General features: G+C 43.8%; 1 protein-coding gene across 6 annotated transcripts in view; it reads left to right on the top strand.

Moving 5' to 3' along the window:
- Positions 1 to 17,827, top strand: part of NFIA (nuclear factor I A) — a 395,772-nt gene that overhangs the window by 356,704 nt on the left and 21,241 nt on the right. For 4 of the 6 annotated variants that reach the window (XM_021097780.1, XM_021097779.1, XM_021097784.1 and 1 more), the window contains exon 10: positions 4,816 to 4,907. The exons of the other annotated variants lie outside the window; for them this stretch is intronic. In XM_021097780.1, the coding sequence (XP_020953439.1) occupies positions 4,816 to 4,907 (92 nt within the window). The remainder of the gene's footprint in view (positions 1 to 4,815; positions 4,908 to 17,827) is intronic. 6 annotated transcript variants of the gene reach the window in all.

Here is a 17,827-nt window from a genome sequence, read left to right as displayed (position 1 = left end):
TTTCTTAACACCCTGGTCAGGGATGATTGTTGGGTGAAGGTTAGTATGGACTCAAAACTGATGCATCTGGAGAGGCCATGATTCCTCTATCAAGACACATCCCTTATTCCTTCTCATTCAGGAGGAAAAAAGAACTTAGACACCCTGGGAACAACAGTTGGAATTCTCTTTGGCTTGTACTCAGTCGGTTACATCCATTTCTGAGGACATAGAGGCTGTTCTTCCAGAGAACACCTGCTCGGTTGTAAAAGGCAGTGCTAATGGGTGACCTCTGCCACCCTCCCTGCCCATCCCACAGTCTCCCTAGAGATAGACTCTAGCATCCGCAGAAGCTTGAGCACATGTAAAGAAAGAACTGTTCATGAACCATTTTTCCAATTGACCATACTGAGGCCAGACTTGTTCCACTTAAGTGAAGGATTATGGAATTAGCAATGCATATGATAAGTAGGCAGCACAGAAGGATATGGGATCAGATTCTAATTTGGGATTTTGATACTTACCCCTGTGGCTAAGGCTAAGACTGTTGGATAATCTGAAGAAATACGTTAGAAAGAGAAAAAACTATGATCAGATTAGCCCAAATAAGAGCTGGTGGAAGCTTCTTATAGGAATGTTTTTCCATAATGTTGGGAAAATGGTCCATGGTGATATTGCTCATGTAGGTAAAATGGCTACTAGAAAAAGCGAACACTGTTTCAGAAGCAGGCAAATAATCAATAGTTTAATTTCTAATAGTCGTGTTTGCCATAAGGACTTTTACAGAGAGATTATATAAGCAAATTGATTTCCCTGTTGACTTTATCAGAAAATCATCAAATACCCCTGAATCTTCCCTCCAGAATCTTCGAAAATGCCTACAATAATTTTCCCAAAAAATCTTCTGGATTTCATGATTTCCTGAAGCTCCTCCTGCAGCATTTGATTATTGCTATTGTAAAAAGGCAAAAATTATAATTACGAAGCATATGAATGTGGTATCATAGCATAGTAAACACACTTGCATATAATTAATTACCACATTGTCCCTTTTATTTGATTTTATATTCACGCTGAAAGCTCTTAACTGGGCATGTGTAATTGATTCACCGTGGTGTATGTGGTTGTTTTAATAAAAAGATTCAGCTGAGATTTTTGCTCAACAAACTCCCTCATCCCACTGTTTCTTTGGGAAAATCAAACTCAACTTATGTCATATCATCCCTGGAATGACATCCTGTTATAGGTGAACACTCTGCCTGTTGTAGCTACAATAATGGAAGATGAGTCAGACTTTCTTTCTTCCTTCCCTTGTTTTTCCTGTGTCCTTGATTTTTCCCAGAACCAGCTTTCTATAGAATAAATTTCCCTGGACACTTTTTGTTCCACTCAGTGACTTGGGTACTTAGAGACTTCCGGATTTTTGTAGTTGTAACGTCCTTTTTAAAAAGATTTTGATACCAAACTTAGGGTTACCAAAGGGGAAATTGTTGGGGGAGGGGTAAATTAGGAGGTTGAGATGAACGTATACACACTGCGATGTGTAGAATAGATAAGTAGCAGGGACCTACTGTATCGCACAGGGAACTCTGCTCAATCCTGTGTAATGACCTAGATGGGAAAAGAATCTGAAAAGGAGTGGATATGTGGATGTGTATAACTGGTTTCACTTTGCTGTACCCCTGAAACTAACACAACATTGTAAGTCAACAGTATTCCAACAAATTTTTTTTTTTTAACCACCTCTCTCAGCATTTCTCTGTTTTTAAAAAGCCAGAATAAACTTTGGAGCAGTTTTAGTCCTAAGAGAGCATTAAAGGCCTTCTAGGGTGTTTTGAAACCCAGACTGCAACATCTGTCTCAAGACTAAAGAAGAGATACTAGCCAATTGTTGGCCTCATGGTACTTTTGAGTGGCTAAATTATTCGAATGCTAAGCCATCTTTCAAAATGGCAAAATTGGAATTCCTGTTACAGTGCAGCGGGAACTAATCTGACTGGTATCCATGAGGATACAGGTACAATCCCTGGCCTCCCTCAGTGGGTCGGGATCTGGCATTGCTGTGAGCTGTGGTGTAAGACGGCAGCTGTAGCTCTGATTCGACTGACCCCTAGCCTGGGAACCTCCATGTGCCAAAGGCGCTGCCCTTAAAAAAAAAAAAAAAGGCAAAATTATTTATGTCCGGCAAAAATAGAGGAGATGTAATACAGACCTTTCCAAATTGACTGCTGTGTATGATCAAGGGAGAACTGTCTTCACACACACAAAAAGAAGAGCTAAAAGGCCATGTACCCCAGGATCAGTCAGGATGCTTGTTTCGGATGCACCAGCATGGTCAAACGCCGTAGGAAGTCCTGCCGTGTGTCTGCAGTGACCGCTGCAGGCATGTGCACTGCTCTGCCAGGACCACAAGCCAAGGCCTTGGGGTGCAGCATCTGCCATCCATCTCTCAGTCTTAAAACCTTAGCTTACTTTCCATGGCCTTCTATGCTCAGCCTACCTACCTGGTCACCTACAGTAGAACATTTTTTTCCCTCCTAACTACTAACAGGTTTAACAGGTTCTTTTATCTACTGGCTTCCTCCTTATCTCTCCCACATCCTCTTTGTGCCCTTCCAAGCAGGTAAACTCGCTACCAGGTAACAACTATAGCCCATCCTTTTCAATATATAACTTTCTGTTGAGACTTCTGAAAGCATTATCAAAGCAGAGCAATAGTCTGAATGAAACAATAAAGAGTGTTTTGCGGAGCTTTTTAAAAAAGTGAGTTTCCCCCCCCTCTGGGGAGTAAGAGGTACACACTGAACAGCTAAATGTAGAGCTAATTCTCAGATCTGTTGGGGTTAGTCTAACATAGGATGGGCCGCGGAAGACCTCAGGACCTTGACACTGCTAGACAGGAGAGCTCGTCATGTGTTTAGAACATTTTCTTTAAAGCTGTTATGGGACAAACTCTTCTAAAACAAATACCACAACAAAAAGTTCTTCATTGGAGTTCCTGTCATGGCTCAGCGGTAATGAACCCCACTAGGATCCATGAGGATGGGGGTTTGATTCCTGGCCTTGCTCAGTGGGTTAAGGATCAGGCATTGCCCTGAGCTGTGGTGTAGGTCACAGATGCGGCTCGAATCTGGCATTGCTGTGGCTGTGGCATAGGCCGGCAGCTACAGCTCTGACTCGACCCCTAGCCTGGGAACCTCCATGTGCCATATAAAGGGCCCTAAAAAAGACAGAAGACCAAAAAATTTAAAAGAAGGTTATTAAGAGACGTGAGAGGACCTTCTCATTCCTCCTCTGTTCCATGCTGACTTCACACAGCCACACCGCATGACCGTCACAGCTCTATGTGGGTGACTTCGCTCTGACCACAGATGACCAGTAGGACTGGGCCAGATTGGTGGGAATTTGATCTCTAGACGTCGTTAACAAGGGAAGCAAGAAGTCTGAGCCATGCTGTACGAGACAGAAGATGAAAGGAAGAGAAATAGATGATGTCAAAAGTGGGGGGTGGGGGAGTCTGGCAAAGAGATTTGGTGTTATTCTCTCAATTATCTGTGTTTTTAAGAAATGCAAATCCTTTTCATCTCTTAGATGGTGCATTAGGGCAGAACATGTAGGCTTTTTACAGATATTGTTAAGAAATTTGAAATGAAGCAATAGTCTATCTAAAACTCCTAGTAAAGAAAGAATGTGGATAAATCCTAGGACTTTGTGGTAAAGACATGGATGGAAGGACACCCAAAAACGAAATGCTCATTTGGATTTATGAGCCAGGGAAACACCAAAGCCACAGAATTTTTTCTCACTAAACTACAGTGAAGCTCTTAAATATAAAAACCAACCACAGAAACATTCATGTGCTGTGGAAAGAATGGTAGGCTGAAGTGTGGTCCCTGAGGTTCTGGGTTTACATGAGATCTTGATGGTTTGTGCCTGAATGGAAGGGTTCTAGGGTGAGAAAACTTGTTAATACTGTAAGCACATTTTGTGCATCATAAAATTCTAGACACTCCACCAAGCCTGTAAAAACAGCTGCTCTAGGTGGTTTTCCACCCCTTTTCTGGAGAACCCAATTCCTTCTATAGAGACTCCTCTTCCAGGGAGTTCCCATTGTGGCTCAGCAGGTTACAAGCCCGACCAGTGTCCATGGGGATGTGGGTTCGATCCCTGGTAAGTTGAGGATCTGGCATTGCCACAAGCTGCGGCGTAAGTGGCAGACGCAGCTTGGATCCTGCATTGCTCTGACTGTGGTGTAGGCTGGCAGCTGCAGATCCAATTTGGCCCCTAGCCCGGGAACGTCCATGTGCCACGGGTGCAGCCCTAAAAAAAGCAAAAAAAAAAAAAAAATTAAAAATTAAAAAAAGACTCCTTTCCATAGTTTAGAGAGAGGCACAGGAACGTTTCCTGATCTTTAGGAGGGTCATAGTGTGAAATCAAAGTTGTAAAATGAACTGCTTTCCTTACCTTTCTACCTAATTTCTTTCTCCTGTGCTTTTAAAGACTAGGATTTCTCTTTCTGACCCCCGAGCTCATGTTTAACTCAGAAAGTATACTTTGCAGTACCCTGCATGTTCTCATTGGTGTGAGGGAAGGAGAGAAGAGCCCCTCTGAGCACCAGTTTGACATCGTTTTATTCCAACAGTCTTTGGAATCCAACACCCCTTCCCTTTTTGACTGTCTAAAATGCCCCTGCTAGCCAGATCCCTCTGCTAGCCCAGCGTTTGCACATTTCCTTGTTAATCAGCTGCGTAGGCTCGGAGACTGTGTGTTTTTGGTGTTGTTTGTGTGTGCAATCTCGTGCTGCTTCCTGAACGCATGTGTCCCTTCCCTTCACAGCCTACTCGACACCCAGCACCTCCCCCGCAAACCGATTCGTCAGTGTTGGACCACGGGATCCAAGCTTTGTAAATATCCCTCAACAGACACAGGTGGGCCGCTCTCATCTTTTCTGTATGTGGTGCAGCTTGTTTTATTCATCAGGTGCATTGTAACTTGTCTTGGGCACAACAGGCTGCTTTTCCCAGTCCCTGTTCGGTCCCCTTTCCTCCCCACCCTCACCCATCCCGGCCCTTCAGCCACAGAGCTCTCGGGAATCGTGGAAAACAGTGTCTGCAATTTTTGCTTCTCGTATTGAAGAGGAGGGCTTCTGTGCCAGAGCTCCTTTTGCTGTGGGAGGAAAACTTCCCCAGGGCTAGGTAGCGTGTGCTTCCCCCGCTTAAAAGTTCGTGTCTCTCTGCGTGCAAGCAGACAGAAGTAGGCCCCCAGCGAATCTGGCAAGTGCGCTCTGGTTGGGGTGACATCAGAGTGCGTGCCGGGAGTGGGGGGGACCAGCCACTCTTCTGTACTTGTTATAGGGCCACAGGAACCTGGCCGACTTTCTAAGAGGAAGAGAAAGGGTTCCTGAGCCCTGTTAAGTTGCTGGTGATGGTGCAGAAGGAGGTGTTCGTTAGCTGGCCCCCGAGGGATGGGAAGGGATGTCTGAGAAAGGATTGTCGTGTTTGGAGGTAGGCAACGGGGAAAGGAGTATGCCGGGACATCTCGAGTTTGCTTTTCCACGGATAGTTGTGTTTTGTGCTAGTATAGGCCAAGGAGAAAAAAACAATCTCTTTTAAAAGTTTAGAAATGGCTGCTGTTAAGTGAGAAATGGAGAAATGCTTGGAAGGCAAAGGTAGTAGACAGAGAGATACTTAGAGAGGTGTGAAGTAGAATTCGATGAAGTTCTGGAAGAAACGACTCCCTGATTTCCCAGTGAGAACATGATTGTGTATTGTCCTGATTGAAGTACAGAAAGTATTTTCTCTTTGAGGTTCTCAACACGGTGTTTGAAAAAATTCTCTGAGCTATTTTGTGCCTGTGCCTGGGTGTGTAATCTCCAGATGCCTAATTTATAACTATTCATCTTTGTTTGTAACACTATGAGCAGGTGCTTATGAAGGAGATAGATTTGCTTCCTTGGGTCCATTTGCTTTCTCCGTAAAGGGTTTTAGTTTATTGCTGTGTCGACAGCGTGGGTTAAACTGCATTGCATCTAAAGCCTTCCTTACACCAAAGCAGGGTCACGGAAAGTACAGCCTCAGAGGAGGCAGCTGGGAGGAGAGGGGAAGCAGAGAGGGGAGGGGGAAAGTTAACTCTTGAATTTCCCGCTTCTGCTGTTTCTGCTGAAACTGGCAGGTACAGGGCACCTGGAATGAACATCTCCTATTCAGTACCTCCCGTAAAATTGTTCAAGTTTATTGCTTATTTTGCTCTATCTTCAAATCCTTAACCGATGAATTTGAATAACTGCCTCAAATGCTTTAAAATAGAAGAACGTTTCCTGCTGTACTTTTGGCTCACGTGGTCAAGTTCAGTGAGAAGGGGGGAGCTGGGGACAGTGGCTTTATATTGGATGATTGCTTTTCTCAGAGCCCCAGTGGACTCGGGTGACTTCATTAAGAGCCTCACAAATGCAGTTTGGAAATGTCCTGTTTGTATTTTATATAGTATTGTGTCTATAAGTTGTGATTCACAGCTCTGAAATTGAACCCTGCGTTCCATTCAATTTGTTTCTCTATAATCAGAACGTGTTCTGTTCCAACATGGCTTTGTTTCACAAATGCCTTATTTAACCCAGAAACTGAGTCTTCATGATGTTGACCACAAAAATGCAATTCTTAAAAGTCCAGATTTTCTACGCATCTGGATGAATGATGTCATGTAGACCCAGTTTTGGCATCTGGAACTGGATTTTTTGGGTTTCCGTTAAATATTTGGCATCATCGGGGCAACAGCTTCAATGTTTCTCATCACAGTGACACCTGCCACATTGGCTTGAAGAAAACCATCCCCAATTGTCTTATGAGAAACTGTGCTAATGGAATTAATTTTTTCCCCAAAAAAATATATCCTGAGATGAAAATTATGTACTCTTAAGTATTTTAATATTTAGATGTATGTATTAACTCTTTTTTTTAAAAAAAGGAACTACTTCCTGGAGCCATTTAAAGTGGTAAGCATATATAGATATAGATAATAAAAATCATATTTTAAATGATTTTATTAAGAGGACCTCAGTTCAGAAGAGGAATTTTTTAAGAAATAATTTGAGTGTGGCCTGCAGATTAGTAATTTCCTGGACAAACTTGCATTTTTCTATATAAATATTTTTGTTAAAGAGGCATGAAATTTGTACTAATTGAATTACAGGAAAAGTTTTCTGGGAAAGTAAGTCTGGTTTCTACCTTGAAATGTAAAAAGTGAAGTCACCCAAGCAGTTGCTTGAGCTTTATAAATGCCGAGGAGATATTCTGCACATAAATCCATAAAAAAAATAACAAAAGAAAATGGCCTTCCTTTCTCCCAAGGAAAACTTTTTAAATGCTTGAAGCATCAACCTGTAGAAGACAGATTAGATATGGTCTCTGTTTTTTCCAGCAGATAGAATTTGAGCTAACACATAGACATTTGAAGTAGGTGGCTTTCAGTTTATCATAAGACCTTTCTTAAAAAAAATAAAAGGGTTCCTGTCGTGGCTCTGTGATAAACCAACCCAACTAGTATCCATGAGGACACAGGTTCAATCCCTGGCCTTGCTCAGTGGGTTAAGTATCTGGTGTTGATGCCTTGAGCTGTAGTGGCAAACCCGCAGCTCAGATCCTGTGTTGCTGTGGTTGTGGTGTAGGCCGCAGCTACAGCTCTGATTTGACCCCTAGCCTGGGAACCTCCATATGCTACAGGTGTGTCCCTAAAAAGACAAAAGAAAAAAAAAAAAAGAGTTCTTTGATGACAGGTAGCCTCTATTTATTGAGCCTTTTCACTGTACTAAGTACCTTACTACATTATCCAGCAAATCTTGATAGTCACCCAGTAGGATATATATAATTAGCTCCACTTTATAGATGTGGAGGCTGAGGTGTAAAGAGATTGGTGGTTTTCCCAAAGCCATGCAGTGGTGAGGAGTGGAGCAAGAACGGATCCCCAGTTCTATCTGGCTCCAAAGCCTGTACTCTCTAACCACTGTGCTGCACTGCCTGTCAGGCTGGCGAGCTGGTGAGCCCCTTTCCCTACAGATACTCAAACGGAGACGGATGCTCGACTCTCAGGAATACCACTGGCATAATCCCTGGTTTTAAATCTGAGATTGCATTAAAATCTAAAAGAATGGAAAGCTAGGTCTCAGAGAAAGATTTATACACCCACGTTCTTAGCAGCATCGCTCACAACAGCCAAAAGATGGAAACAGCCAAAGTGTCCATTGACAGTAAGTGGATGAACAAAATGCGATGCACCCATTTTATTCTGTAAATTCTAATTTCATGTGGTATCATACATATATTCAGTCTTAAAAAGGAAAGGAATTCTGCCGTATGTTCCGTCACGGACGGGCTTTGAAGACATTTCGCAAAGGGAAAGAAGCCAGCCACAAAAGGACAGATGCTGTGCCACTCCACTTAGGTGAGGGACCTCATATAGTCAAATGTAGGTAGGGTGGCGGCTGTCAGGAGCTGGGGAGAGGATGGAATCGTTATGGTTTAAAAGGATCGAGTTTCCATCCTATGAGATGGATGGGGGTGATGGTTGCTTAACAGCGTGAGTGTCCGGAACACCACGAAACTGCCCGCCTAAGAATAGTGGAGATGGTGGGACCTTTTATGTTATGTGTATTTCCCCACAATTTAAAAATTGGAATCCTTCGATAAATGGTAACAGCTCTTTCGCCTCTTGGGAGTCTAACGCTCTGTAAAACAGCCAGGAAGGGTGGACTGTTTATCAGTAAAATCCACGTCATTGTGGGCTGCCCTCTCTGAAAGCACTAGTTCTCGGGTCCGATCCATAGTAGTGGGTAGTCAGCAGATAAACGTTGGATTTAAATGATTCATAAGGAAGTTGAAAAATAATGACTTTTTTCTGATTACAATCATGATACATGTTAATTGTAGAACATACAAATGGGAAAAATAATAAAAATCACCTGTAGTCCTACTGTTAACATTTCTGTATAAATCCATCCAGACCGTTTCTACGCATACAAATATATTGCAAAAGTGAGATCATATTATATACACTGTTTGGTAACCTGCTGTTTCTTTCCCTTAACAATATATTATGGCCTTCTTTCCATGTAAATTGGAAAAATTGAATATTGGCTTTTATTGCACCTATTCATCATCTGTAATGATTGGTAGGGAAAGATAACATGGATAATTGAAAGCCATTTTTCCTCCTCCTTCCCTTCTAGTCTGTGTTTCTTTTTTTTTTTTTTTTTTCCTCCAGAGAATTCCTCCCTTCACTGAGACAGAATTGCCTTCTCTTTAGCCTTTTGCCTTGAGCTAGTTTTCTTTCAAACTGCCTTCCAGTTGCGCTATGTATCTCCCCCCAGCTTTGGGCTCTGTTTGAACATTCCTGCCAAGTTATCCGTCCCATTCTTCTGCCTCACGTGTCTGCTACCTCTGCTGCTATCATGATTTGCCTTTCATTTTCCTCCTCCTTCTCCATTTTGTAACTCATCATTAACTTGGGCGGGGGGGTGAGGGGACGGCGGCCACTTCCCTACAGCCCTTATCAGCACACTCGTCTGTTCTGAGAAGCCAGGACCACTCAGCCCACCTTGACGCTCCTATTTTCCCATGTTGTCCCATGAGAGTTGATATGAACATGTAGAAAAATCTCTGGGCCACAGAGCATTTACTTCACTTGGGAGACTGTTATGTCCCCTGCACGTCCACGGAGTGAGAGAGCACGCCATCCTCTTAAACAGCTAAAAGCCAATGGCCATTTCAGTTGCATCCCATAATTTAATCTGATCCCTGAAAACGAGGGCCATTAAGAGGAGGCATGTATTTAGAGAAAAAGAGTTAATGTTTCATCATCAGGTAATAAATAGAAATACCAATTCCCACACAGAAGGACTGGGCAAGGAAGTCATTTTCATTCAGGTTCTAGTTTAATCAGAATGTTCAAATAAAATGCTTAACCTGCAGAACGCCAATGAGGACTAATGCTTTAAAATGAAAAATGAGTGCAAACAATATTAAAAACAAGCATTTCTTCCCTGCCACCCAAATCTATCACTGTTCTGCATCAACAGAATTGTGGTATCTGAAATGCTATTTAAAACCAAATTACCATTTGGGTTATTAGAAGAATCGCTTGGCATGGCATGGGCCTGATTTGTTGACAAAAAGGCACAGGTGCTGTAACCTTTGCTTAATAAATCATTTAGCTGCCTGACTTGCAAGCAGTGTGCCTGCCTTTGCTTCATGAAATTTACAAATGTACGCACAAGCCACACACTTCACTGTGCCGGAAACCTGCTGATCTGGAGAGGTCCCTGCATAGCTAAAAATTATGGCCTAGCACCCTTTGTCTGCCTTTGGTGGGGGTGCAGGAGGAACAGGGGGAGGTGGTGGATAGGGAGAGTGTTTGGATCTGTTGCCATTCTGTGTCATATTCCTGAAGCTCAGGCAATCTGCAAAACTTCCTAAGTTCCTTTCATCAATCACTCATCATTTCTGACTATATTCCCAGCGCTTACAGAATGCAGGGAATAACAGTTATTGAGTTGTTCAAAGTCTAATAGAGGAAACAGATGTAAAAAATTATAGTAATGACAACAACATAAACAATGCAGCGTGATACATACAGTTAATTGCAATCAGTGCAGTTGCAATAAGGATTTGCCCAAGAGGCTTCAAGACCACAGAGTTGGATTGAAGAACTTTCCAAATAGGGGAAGGGGCAGAAAAGGCTAGAGAGTTTTTCTATCTTTGTCTAACTTTGGTTTTAACTATATGGTTCTGATTTGTATACATTTTACCTTTGTTTTGCCTACCTTCGATTTTTGCCATGCGATGGTTGATAAGGCTTTATTAGCCCATCTTAAGATTAGGGACACACTGAATTCTGGCTTCTTTGGACCAAGCAGATAAAATTAGAATCCTTCCCTGATGCTGACTTATCAGCCAGAACCGCCCCTCCCTTCCCTCCTTTCCAAGAAACACCGCTCCTTGCGTCACATTCTCACCCAGGACACCAAGCTCACTTGAGATTGTGCTGCAATTAGCTGAAGCCCTTCCCAGCCTCCTCCCCACCCTGACCCCAGCTGCCTGCCTGGAGGAGGGTAGGCACCCCACAGAAGTTCAAGGAGCAGCTGGAGAATTGCAAAGGCAAGAAACTCAGATTTCCTTAGAGGGAGAAAAAATATATATATATCCTCCCCCTTCCTGTTAGAATTAGATCTGAGCATTTTTGTTACAAAGCCCATGCGGCTGAAAACTCTCGAGATTGGAGAGGAATGGCAGATAAAATTCCGTTTACTCCTGACTTTGGACAAAGTTAATTGGCCAGACGGGCACTCCGTATTAACCTCTGCCCGGGACCAGGTTCTGTGCCTGCACTCACTGCAGGCCTCAGAGCCCTCTAAGTTTTGGTGCTATTAGCCCTATTTTGCAGGAGAAGAAACTGAAGTTTCGGAGAGTACACTCGTCCCATGGCAAACGAGGTAGCTAGGATTTGAACCAGTCTGTCTCCAAAGCTTCTCTCTTTCCCAAATACTATCTGCATCCTCAACTGTTCATAGTGAAAGGTGACTGACCATTTTCTCCTGTGGTCTAATAAGATCAACTCCAACTCATCACCTTACATCAAGGAATGGGACTGATGCTGCAACTGGTTCTTCTAAAAGAACCTGTCACAGTTTCCTGTGAGTTTTTGCCTCTGTGAAATCAAGGCTGAGCTTGTTCCCGCATCCTCCCTGGGAAAAAGACCTTTGCTAATGACATTAGTCTGCCCCTGTGAGAACAGCCCGCCTCTGCCCAGAGCCCCCATAGCAGAGCAGCTGAGATCCTGAGCCTTCTTTCAGATCGTGGCTAAAGCTTTATTTCATCACTTAGAAGTGGTAGTATGTGTGCTTTGTTTTTTGCAATTAAAATTTTTTTTTCTTGGTAATTCATTCAGTTTTTCTAGCCTGGTTTATTAACTGTAAAATGATGATAACTGTATTTATATACCTCCTGTGGTTGTTTTGAGTCTTAAATTCTGTTAGTGTAGGGAAAGTAAATGTTACTCCTGTTAAACACTAAACAAATGATAGTCCTCATTCTTTGGCTGATCTCAAACTCTTCTATCTCAGCCACGTTTTCTGTATTACCAAATATTTTCTCGTTGGATCTTAAAAGCAACCCTTCGAAGTAGGCAGAGCCATTGTTATTGTTATCCCCATTATACAGACTTAAAAACTGAGGTTAAAAGAGAGAAAAGTGGGGGGTTCCTAACATGGCTCAGTGGAAACGAATCCGACTAGCATCCATGATGATGCAGGTTCGATCCCTGACCTCGCTCAGTGGGTTAAAGCTCCAGCATTGCCGTGAGCTGTGGTGTAGGTTGTAGTTGCAACGCGGATCTGGCGTTGCTGTGGCTGTGCCGTAGGCCAGCAGCTACAGCTCCAATTCAACCCCTAGCCTGGGAACCTCCAAATGCCTCGGGTGCAGCCCTAAGAGGAGAAAGAAAGAAAGGAAGAAAGGGAGGAAGGAAAGAAAAGTGACTTCCCCGAAACCACATAGCCAGGGGTTGGTAGAGCCAGGACACAAACCTGCTTCTGATTGCAGAGCTACACTCCCCTCAGCATGCTCCATCAAGGAAGGGCTGTATGAGACTTTCAGCACGTCCTCACGGGCTGCTGTATGGATATGGGCAGAACCTGCCTGCCAGATGCTGGCTCTAAAGTAACCATCCAGCAGATTAGGACAAAACCTGCACAAGATCATTATCTCATGGATTCTTCCAGTGAGCATCTGCCCTAAAGGTACTCCAAAGCCTCCTTTAGTTGGGCACATGTGCTCTTGCCTGCACGCTGTTGCTCGCCTTAAGCCAAACTGTGCCCCAAAGAAGAAGAGACATCCCAAGGGGCACCCATGCCTCTGAGGGTGCTAAGGACTGTGGCAAATGAAGGTACCCCCAGAATCTTCAGGGAGAGAAGGTTCTCTTATGCCCTTGGCTCCAGCCATGGGCATTGAATAGTCAGCATCACCCCTGCCATCTGCTCCCTCCTCCTGTAGGCAGGAGAGGTTCCCACAGCTTCCTAGCCCGGACGCCAGCCCAGCCTATAAGTTCTTGCCACATTCTCTTCACAAACACTTGGCAGCTGACTCATGGACAGGCTATGAGACAGTCTTAAAATAACGATTGTCAATAAACAGAACTTTTGTCTTTCAAATTTTAATTTGGCAGCACATTTTAGTCATCCTCAGCCGCAAACATCACTTCTGGGCCAAGCGAGAGCATCAGTTCTAGGCAGTGGTCTCTTTTTCCCTCGGTTCTTATATTTTGGAGATCCCATCCTGTTTAACCACCTGTTTTGGTTTGCAGTTAGCCTTTTTATTTCTTTGCTTTTTGGCTTGCTCCAAAAAGATTTGGGAAAACATCTAAGTTGAAGTGAATTGATGAGCGTTGAAAGAATTAAGGTGCTTACATGGGATCTGGCATACAGTAAGTGCTCAACAAATAGTAGTTTCTTTCATGCTTGCTTCTTTCAGTGTTAAAACAAGATCAGTGGCAGTGGAGAAGGGGAAGATAAAAGGTGATTTTGCAGGAAATTTTAAAGTTCATGGAAGAAAGGAAAAGGACTTTAAATTAGCCCTTGACATTGTGGGAAAAGTGACATAGAAAACGAAGTGGGCAGAAGATTAAAAACAGAAGCTGTGGCCATTTCCTGTTGTGGCGCAACGATAACAAACCCGACTGGTATCCATGAGGATGCAGGTTCAATCCCTGGCCTTGCTGAGTGGGTTAACCATCCAGCGTTGCCATGAGCAGTGGTGTAGGTCACAGACATGGCTTGGATCCTGCTTTGTGGTGGCTGTGGCATAGGCCGGCAGCTGTAGCTCCGACTTGAGCCCTAGCCTGGAAACTTCCAGGTGCGGCCCTAAAAAGCAAAAAAATAAAAAGAAGAAGAAGAAGAAGCAGCTGTGAATGGGTGTAAAGAGCTGAGAGGAGTTAGATCAGAATTTGATAATAGCCTTGTGGTGAAATCAGAAAACCATAATATCAAATGCAGAGCTGCCATCAAAATTTCCAGCCCTTAGATAGGTCTTGATAATGATATTTCTGATCGGTGAAAGTTTCAGGATAGGAAGGGAAATATGCTTGGCACTCATGGTCTGATTTCTTTGTGGAAACAAGGAAGAAGTCATGAACTGGAGAGTGGGATAGACCTGTTTTCACATCCTGGCTGTGCCATTTATCCGAGTGATCTTGGATGTGTTACCCTTTAAAATTCTCTCTCCTCATTTATGAAATGAAGGTGATGAAAGTATGTACCTCATAGAAGAAAGCCCAGTTAAGTGTGGCTTAAGCCAATCAGTTTTTTGGTTTTGTTTTGTTTTTTTTTCTCCTCACATAGCAAGGAATGATGAGTGGTTGTTGGCATAGTTTCACCCTGTTACATGAAGCCAGCAAGAACTTTGTTCTTTCTAACATACTGCTTGACCATTCTTAGCATCCACATGCAGGTGCCTCTTATTACAAAATGGCTGCTGCAGCTCCAGATATCATACCTATATCATTCCCCATTATTCATCTTATATCAGGGAGCAAAGATCCTGCCATATTCCTCCCTGTTTGCTGTTAGCAAATTTCTATTTAGGTCTCACTGACTAAAACTGGTCACATTTTAATTTTGAATTGCAAAAGATGCCATAGAAAGCCAACAGAAAATAATCTTGATTGGCTAAATCGTCACTCATTACCCAGGACTGGTCTTATTATCCTCCCTAAACAAAATTGCCCCAAGAAAGAAGGGGCAATAGATAGTGGGTAAACTGTTCACAGTATCTGCCATCTTCCTTTTTTCCCATTCCCTGGTAGGTTTCATGTACTTTTCAATTCCTGTTCTTTCACTTGATTCCTTTCATTTCTTGGTGCTTGTCTTCCTCCAGTGCCTTTTCTCTCCCCACTCACCCCCCTACGTGTCTAGGAGACATGTATGCTATGTGTGTGTGTGAGCGTGAGGTGATCATCTTATTTCAGCCCTCTGCTGGAGTCCAGCAGTGGGGCAGAAGTACTGGAGTTTTGTGTAGAACAGCTCCCATGAGGCTAGGTCAAGGCTGTCCTGGTAAGTGAGGACTCTGGAAAGGCTGCGTTGAAGGACACGTGCCTTTGTAATTGCAGGGGGGACTCTGGGAAACAGTGCCCTCCGAGCACCCCCCCGGGTGCTTATCAAACAGTCAGCAATGGGTTCTGGGTTTCTCTTTTATGACTTGGAACCAGATGCTTCCTTTGCAAAAGAAAAGAGCCTGGTTTTGCTGAGCTTGAGTCAACAGAGTTCAGAGAACAGGAAAATGAGCGGATTGGCCCTGCTCCGTGAACTCTGGGGGGAGAAGGCAGTTCAGATGGGGTTCCCAGTTTGCACAAAGCCCCTGCATGTGAAAATCCCATACTGGGAAGGAATGTGCTTCAACAAATGTTTCTGTACTCTAAATAATGACCGGTCCAGTTAGGAGAGGTTCCTTTGAAACACAGGCTTTCCCAGGGCTTCTAATGAGTCTAAGACCTTGATGGTTCCTCTGACACACACACAGTTTCAAGGCCAGCGCCTATTGTTTAATGGGAGATTCTCAAAGATCTCACGTGAGTTCTTAAGGATTCTTCCTGGCCGCTTTTCCCACACTCACTTGTTTACCTTCCTGTTTGTTTATGGAGGACTGAGGGCACATTCTTTTATCTGTGGCCTCTGTTTTGGGATATAGCCTTTCAATGGAGCCTATTCACTGAGTTACATTCCACAGCGAAGGCCTCCCCCAAAATATTTGCATGAGAATTTTTCCTTAGGCTTCACATTGCTTCTTTTACAGTAGAGATGAAATAACTTAGCACTTCTAATTGGCTTTTCACTTTCCAAATGCTTTACACATGAACTAATGAATCACATGAGCTTGCGATAAGCTGGATCCCTGGGTTGGAGCTGGGACACTGGGTTAGGACAGGCTGTCCTGAGCCTGTGTTCCTCGCCCTCACACTCTCCTTCCTCTATCCCCATCCCCCAGAGTTGGACCCTGTTGGGCTAATAGAGCTGCAGCCCAGGCGCAAGCATCATCAGCCCAGGGCAAACTCAGGCCCCCACAGCGCTGCCTTCCAAGGATGGATATCCTACGTATTTAAGGAAATTTAAGGCCAGCCTTCATGGCACACAGCTTTTGCCCTTCTCAAGCACAATTCCCCTTCCATGGATCTATGGCCGTGTGTGTGTGTGTGTGTGTGTGTGTGTTAGAAGTGGAAGAGTATTGGAGGGTGGGGGTGGGGGTAGAGTGGTGGTTGGAAGGACAGTACAGCAGAAAAGTCCAATAAGAGAATTAACTCTTGGAAGTTCCTGTCATGGCTCAGTGATTATGAACCTGACTAGTATCCATGAGGACTGGGGTTTGATCCCTGGCCTTGCTCGGTGGGTTAAGGATCCGGTGTTGCTGTGAGCTGTGGTGTAGGTCACAGATGCGGCTCAGATCCCGTGTTGCTGAGGCTGTGCTATAGACCAGCATGTACAGCTCCAGTTTGACCCCTAGCCTGGGCTGGGAACCTCCGTGTGCCCCTTCTGTGGCCCTAAAAAAAATCAAAACAAAACACTAAAGTAGTACATCTTGGTAGAGTAAAATTAGCACTGGACTAGGAATCAAAATACCCGAATTCCTAGTTCATCTCTGCCACTCGCCAGCTCTGTGATTGTCCTTAGGGAGAAAAAAAGAAACCAGAATTTATTGAGCACCTACTATAATTCTGGTACCACACTAGAGTGGAAAGCGTCCACCGCTATATAGGATCCAATCCCTGCCATACATTGTGCACAGACATCTCAGGAGAACAGTAGACAAATTATGGTAAGGTATGGTAAGTGAAGCAGCTGAAGTATGTATAATCTGCAAGTCGGGCAGAGAGTAAGCAGCTAATCCTGGGGTGAAGCAGGGAATTCATGGAAGATATTCTAGAGGAGGTTTCACCTGAGCTGGTTTTGAAGGAGGTGGATATCCTTCCTTTCCAGGAGAAGGGAACAGTATATGCAAAGGAACAGCGGGGTGAGAGTGTGTGTGTGTGTGTGTGTGTGTGTGTGTGTGTGTGTGTATAGAGCTCTACTCTCTTGGGTATGTTGGTGAATATAAAGTAAACAACAGAGAATGTTGAGTAAGGAGGCTGGGGGGTTAGAAAGGCGTCTAGTCAGGGATACACACCTGACTTTTTACAATGATGAAGCACTTGGACTTTGTTCTGCAGGAGATGGGAAGTGGGGGAAGGGCAGAGTGGATCGCTATCTATATGTGAAGAAACCTCACCCTAACTTGGGTTAACACCCATGAGGTGTGAGATTTTACAGGTAGAAGCAGCATTAAGACTTATGATCATGAGGCACTCTCCTCTTTGGGGCAATATAACATAATAGAGAAAATACAGGATTTGGAGCCAGCTAGACTTGATTTTGATCTATCTCAGTACATGACTTATATGGATTAAATTGTAAACCTCCCCTCCCAAAATTTCATATGTTGAAGCACTAACCCGCATTGTGATAATATTTGGAGATGGGGCCTTTGGAAGGTCATTAGGTTTAGATGAGGGTGGGGCCCTCATGATGGGATTAGTGCCCTTATAAGAAAAGACACCGGAGAGGTTGCTGTCTCTGTCATGTGAGGACTCAGCAAGAAGACAGCCATCTGCACCCTCACCAGGTACTAAATCTATTGGAACCTTGATTGTGGACTTCCCAGCCTCCAGAGCTGCAGGAAGATAAATTTCTATTGTTTAAGCCACCTGGTCTGTAGTATTTTAAGGGAGCCTGAGGAGACTTCAGCAGTGACCTCGGGGTTATTCTTAGCCTTTCTGATCCTTA

This window comes from Sus scrofa, chromosome 6, assembly GCF_000003025.6.
Source record: "Sus scrofa isolate TJ Tabasco breed Duroc chromosome 6, Sscrofa11.1, whole genome shotgun sequence".
NCBI classification, from domain to species: domain Eukaryota; kingdom Metazoa; phylum Chordata; class Mammalia; order Artiodactyla; family Suidae; genus Sus; species Sus scrofa.
Note: the sequence above shows the minus strand (reverse complement) of the source record. Positions and strands in the feature narration are given on the sequence as shown.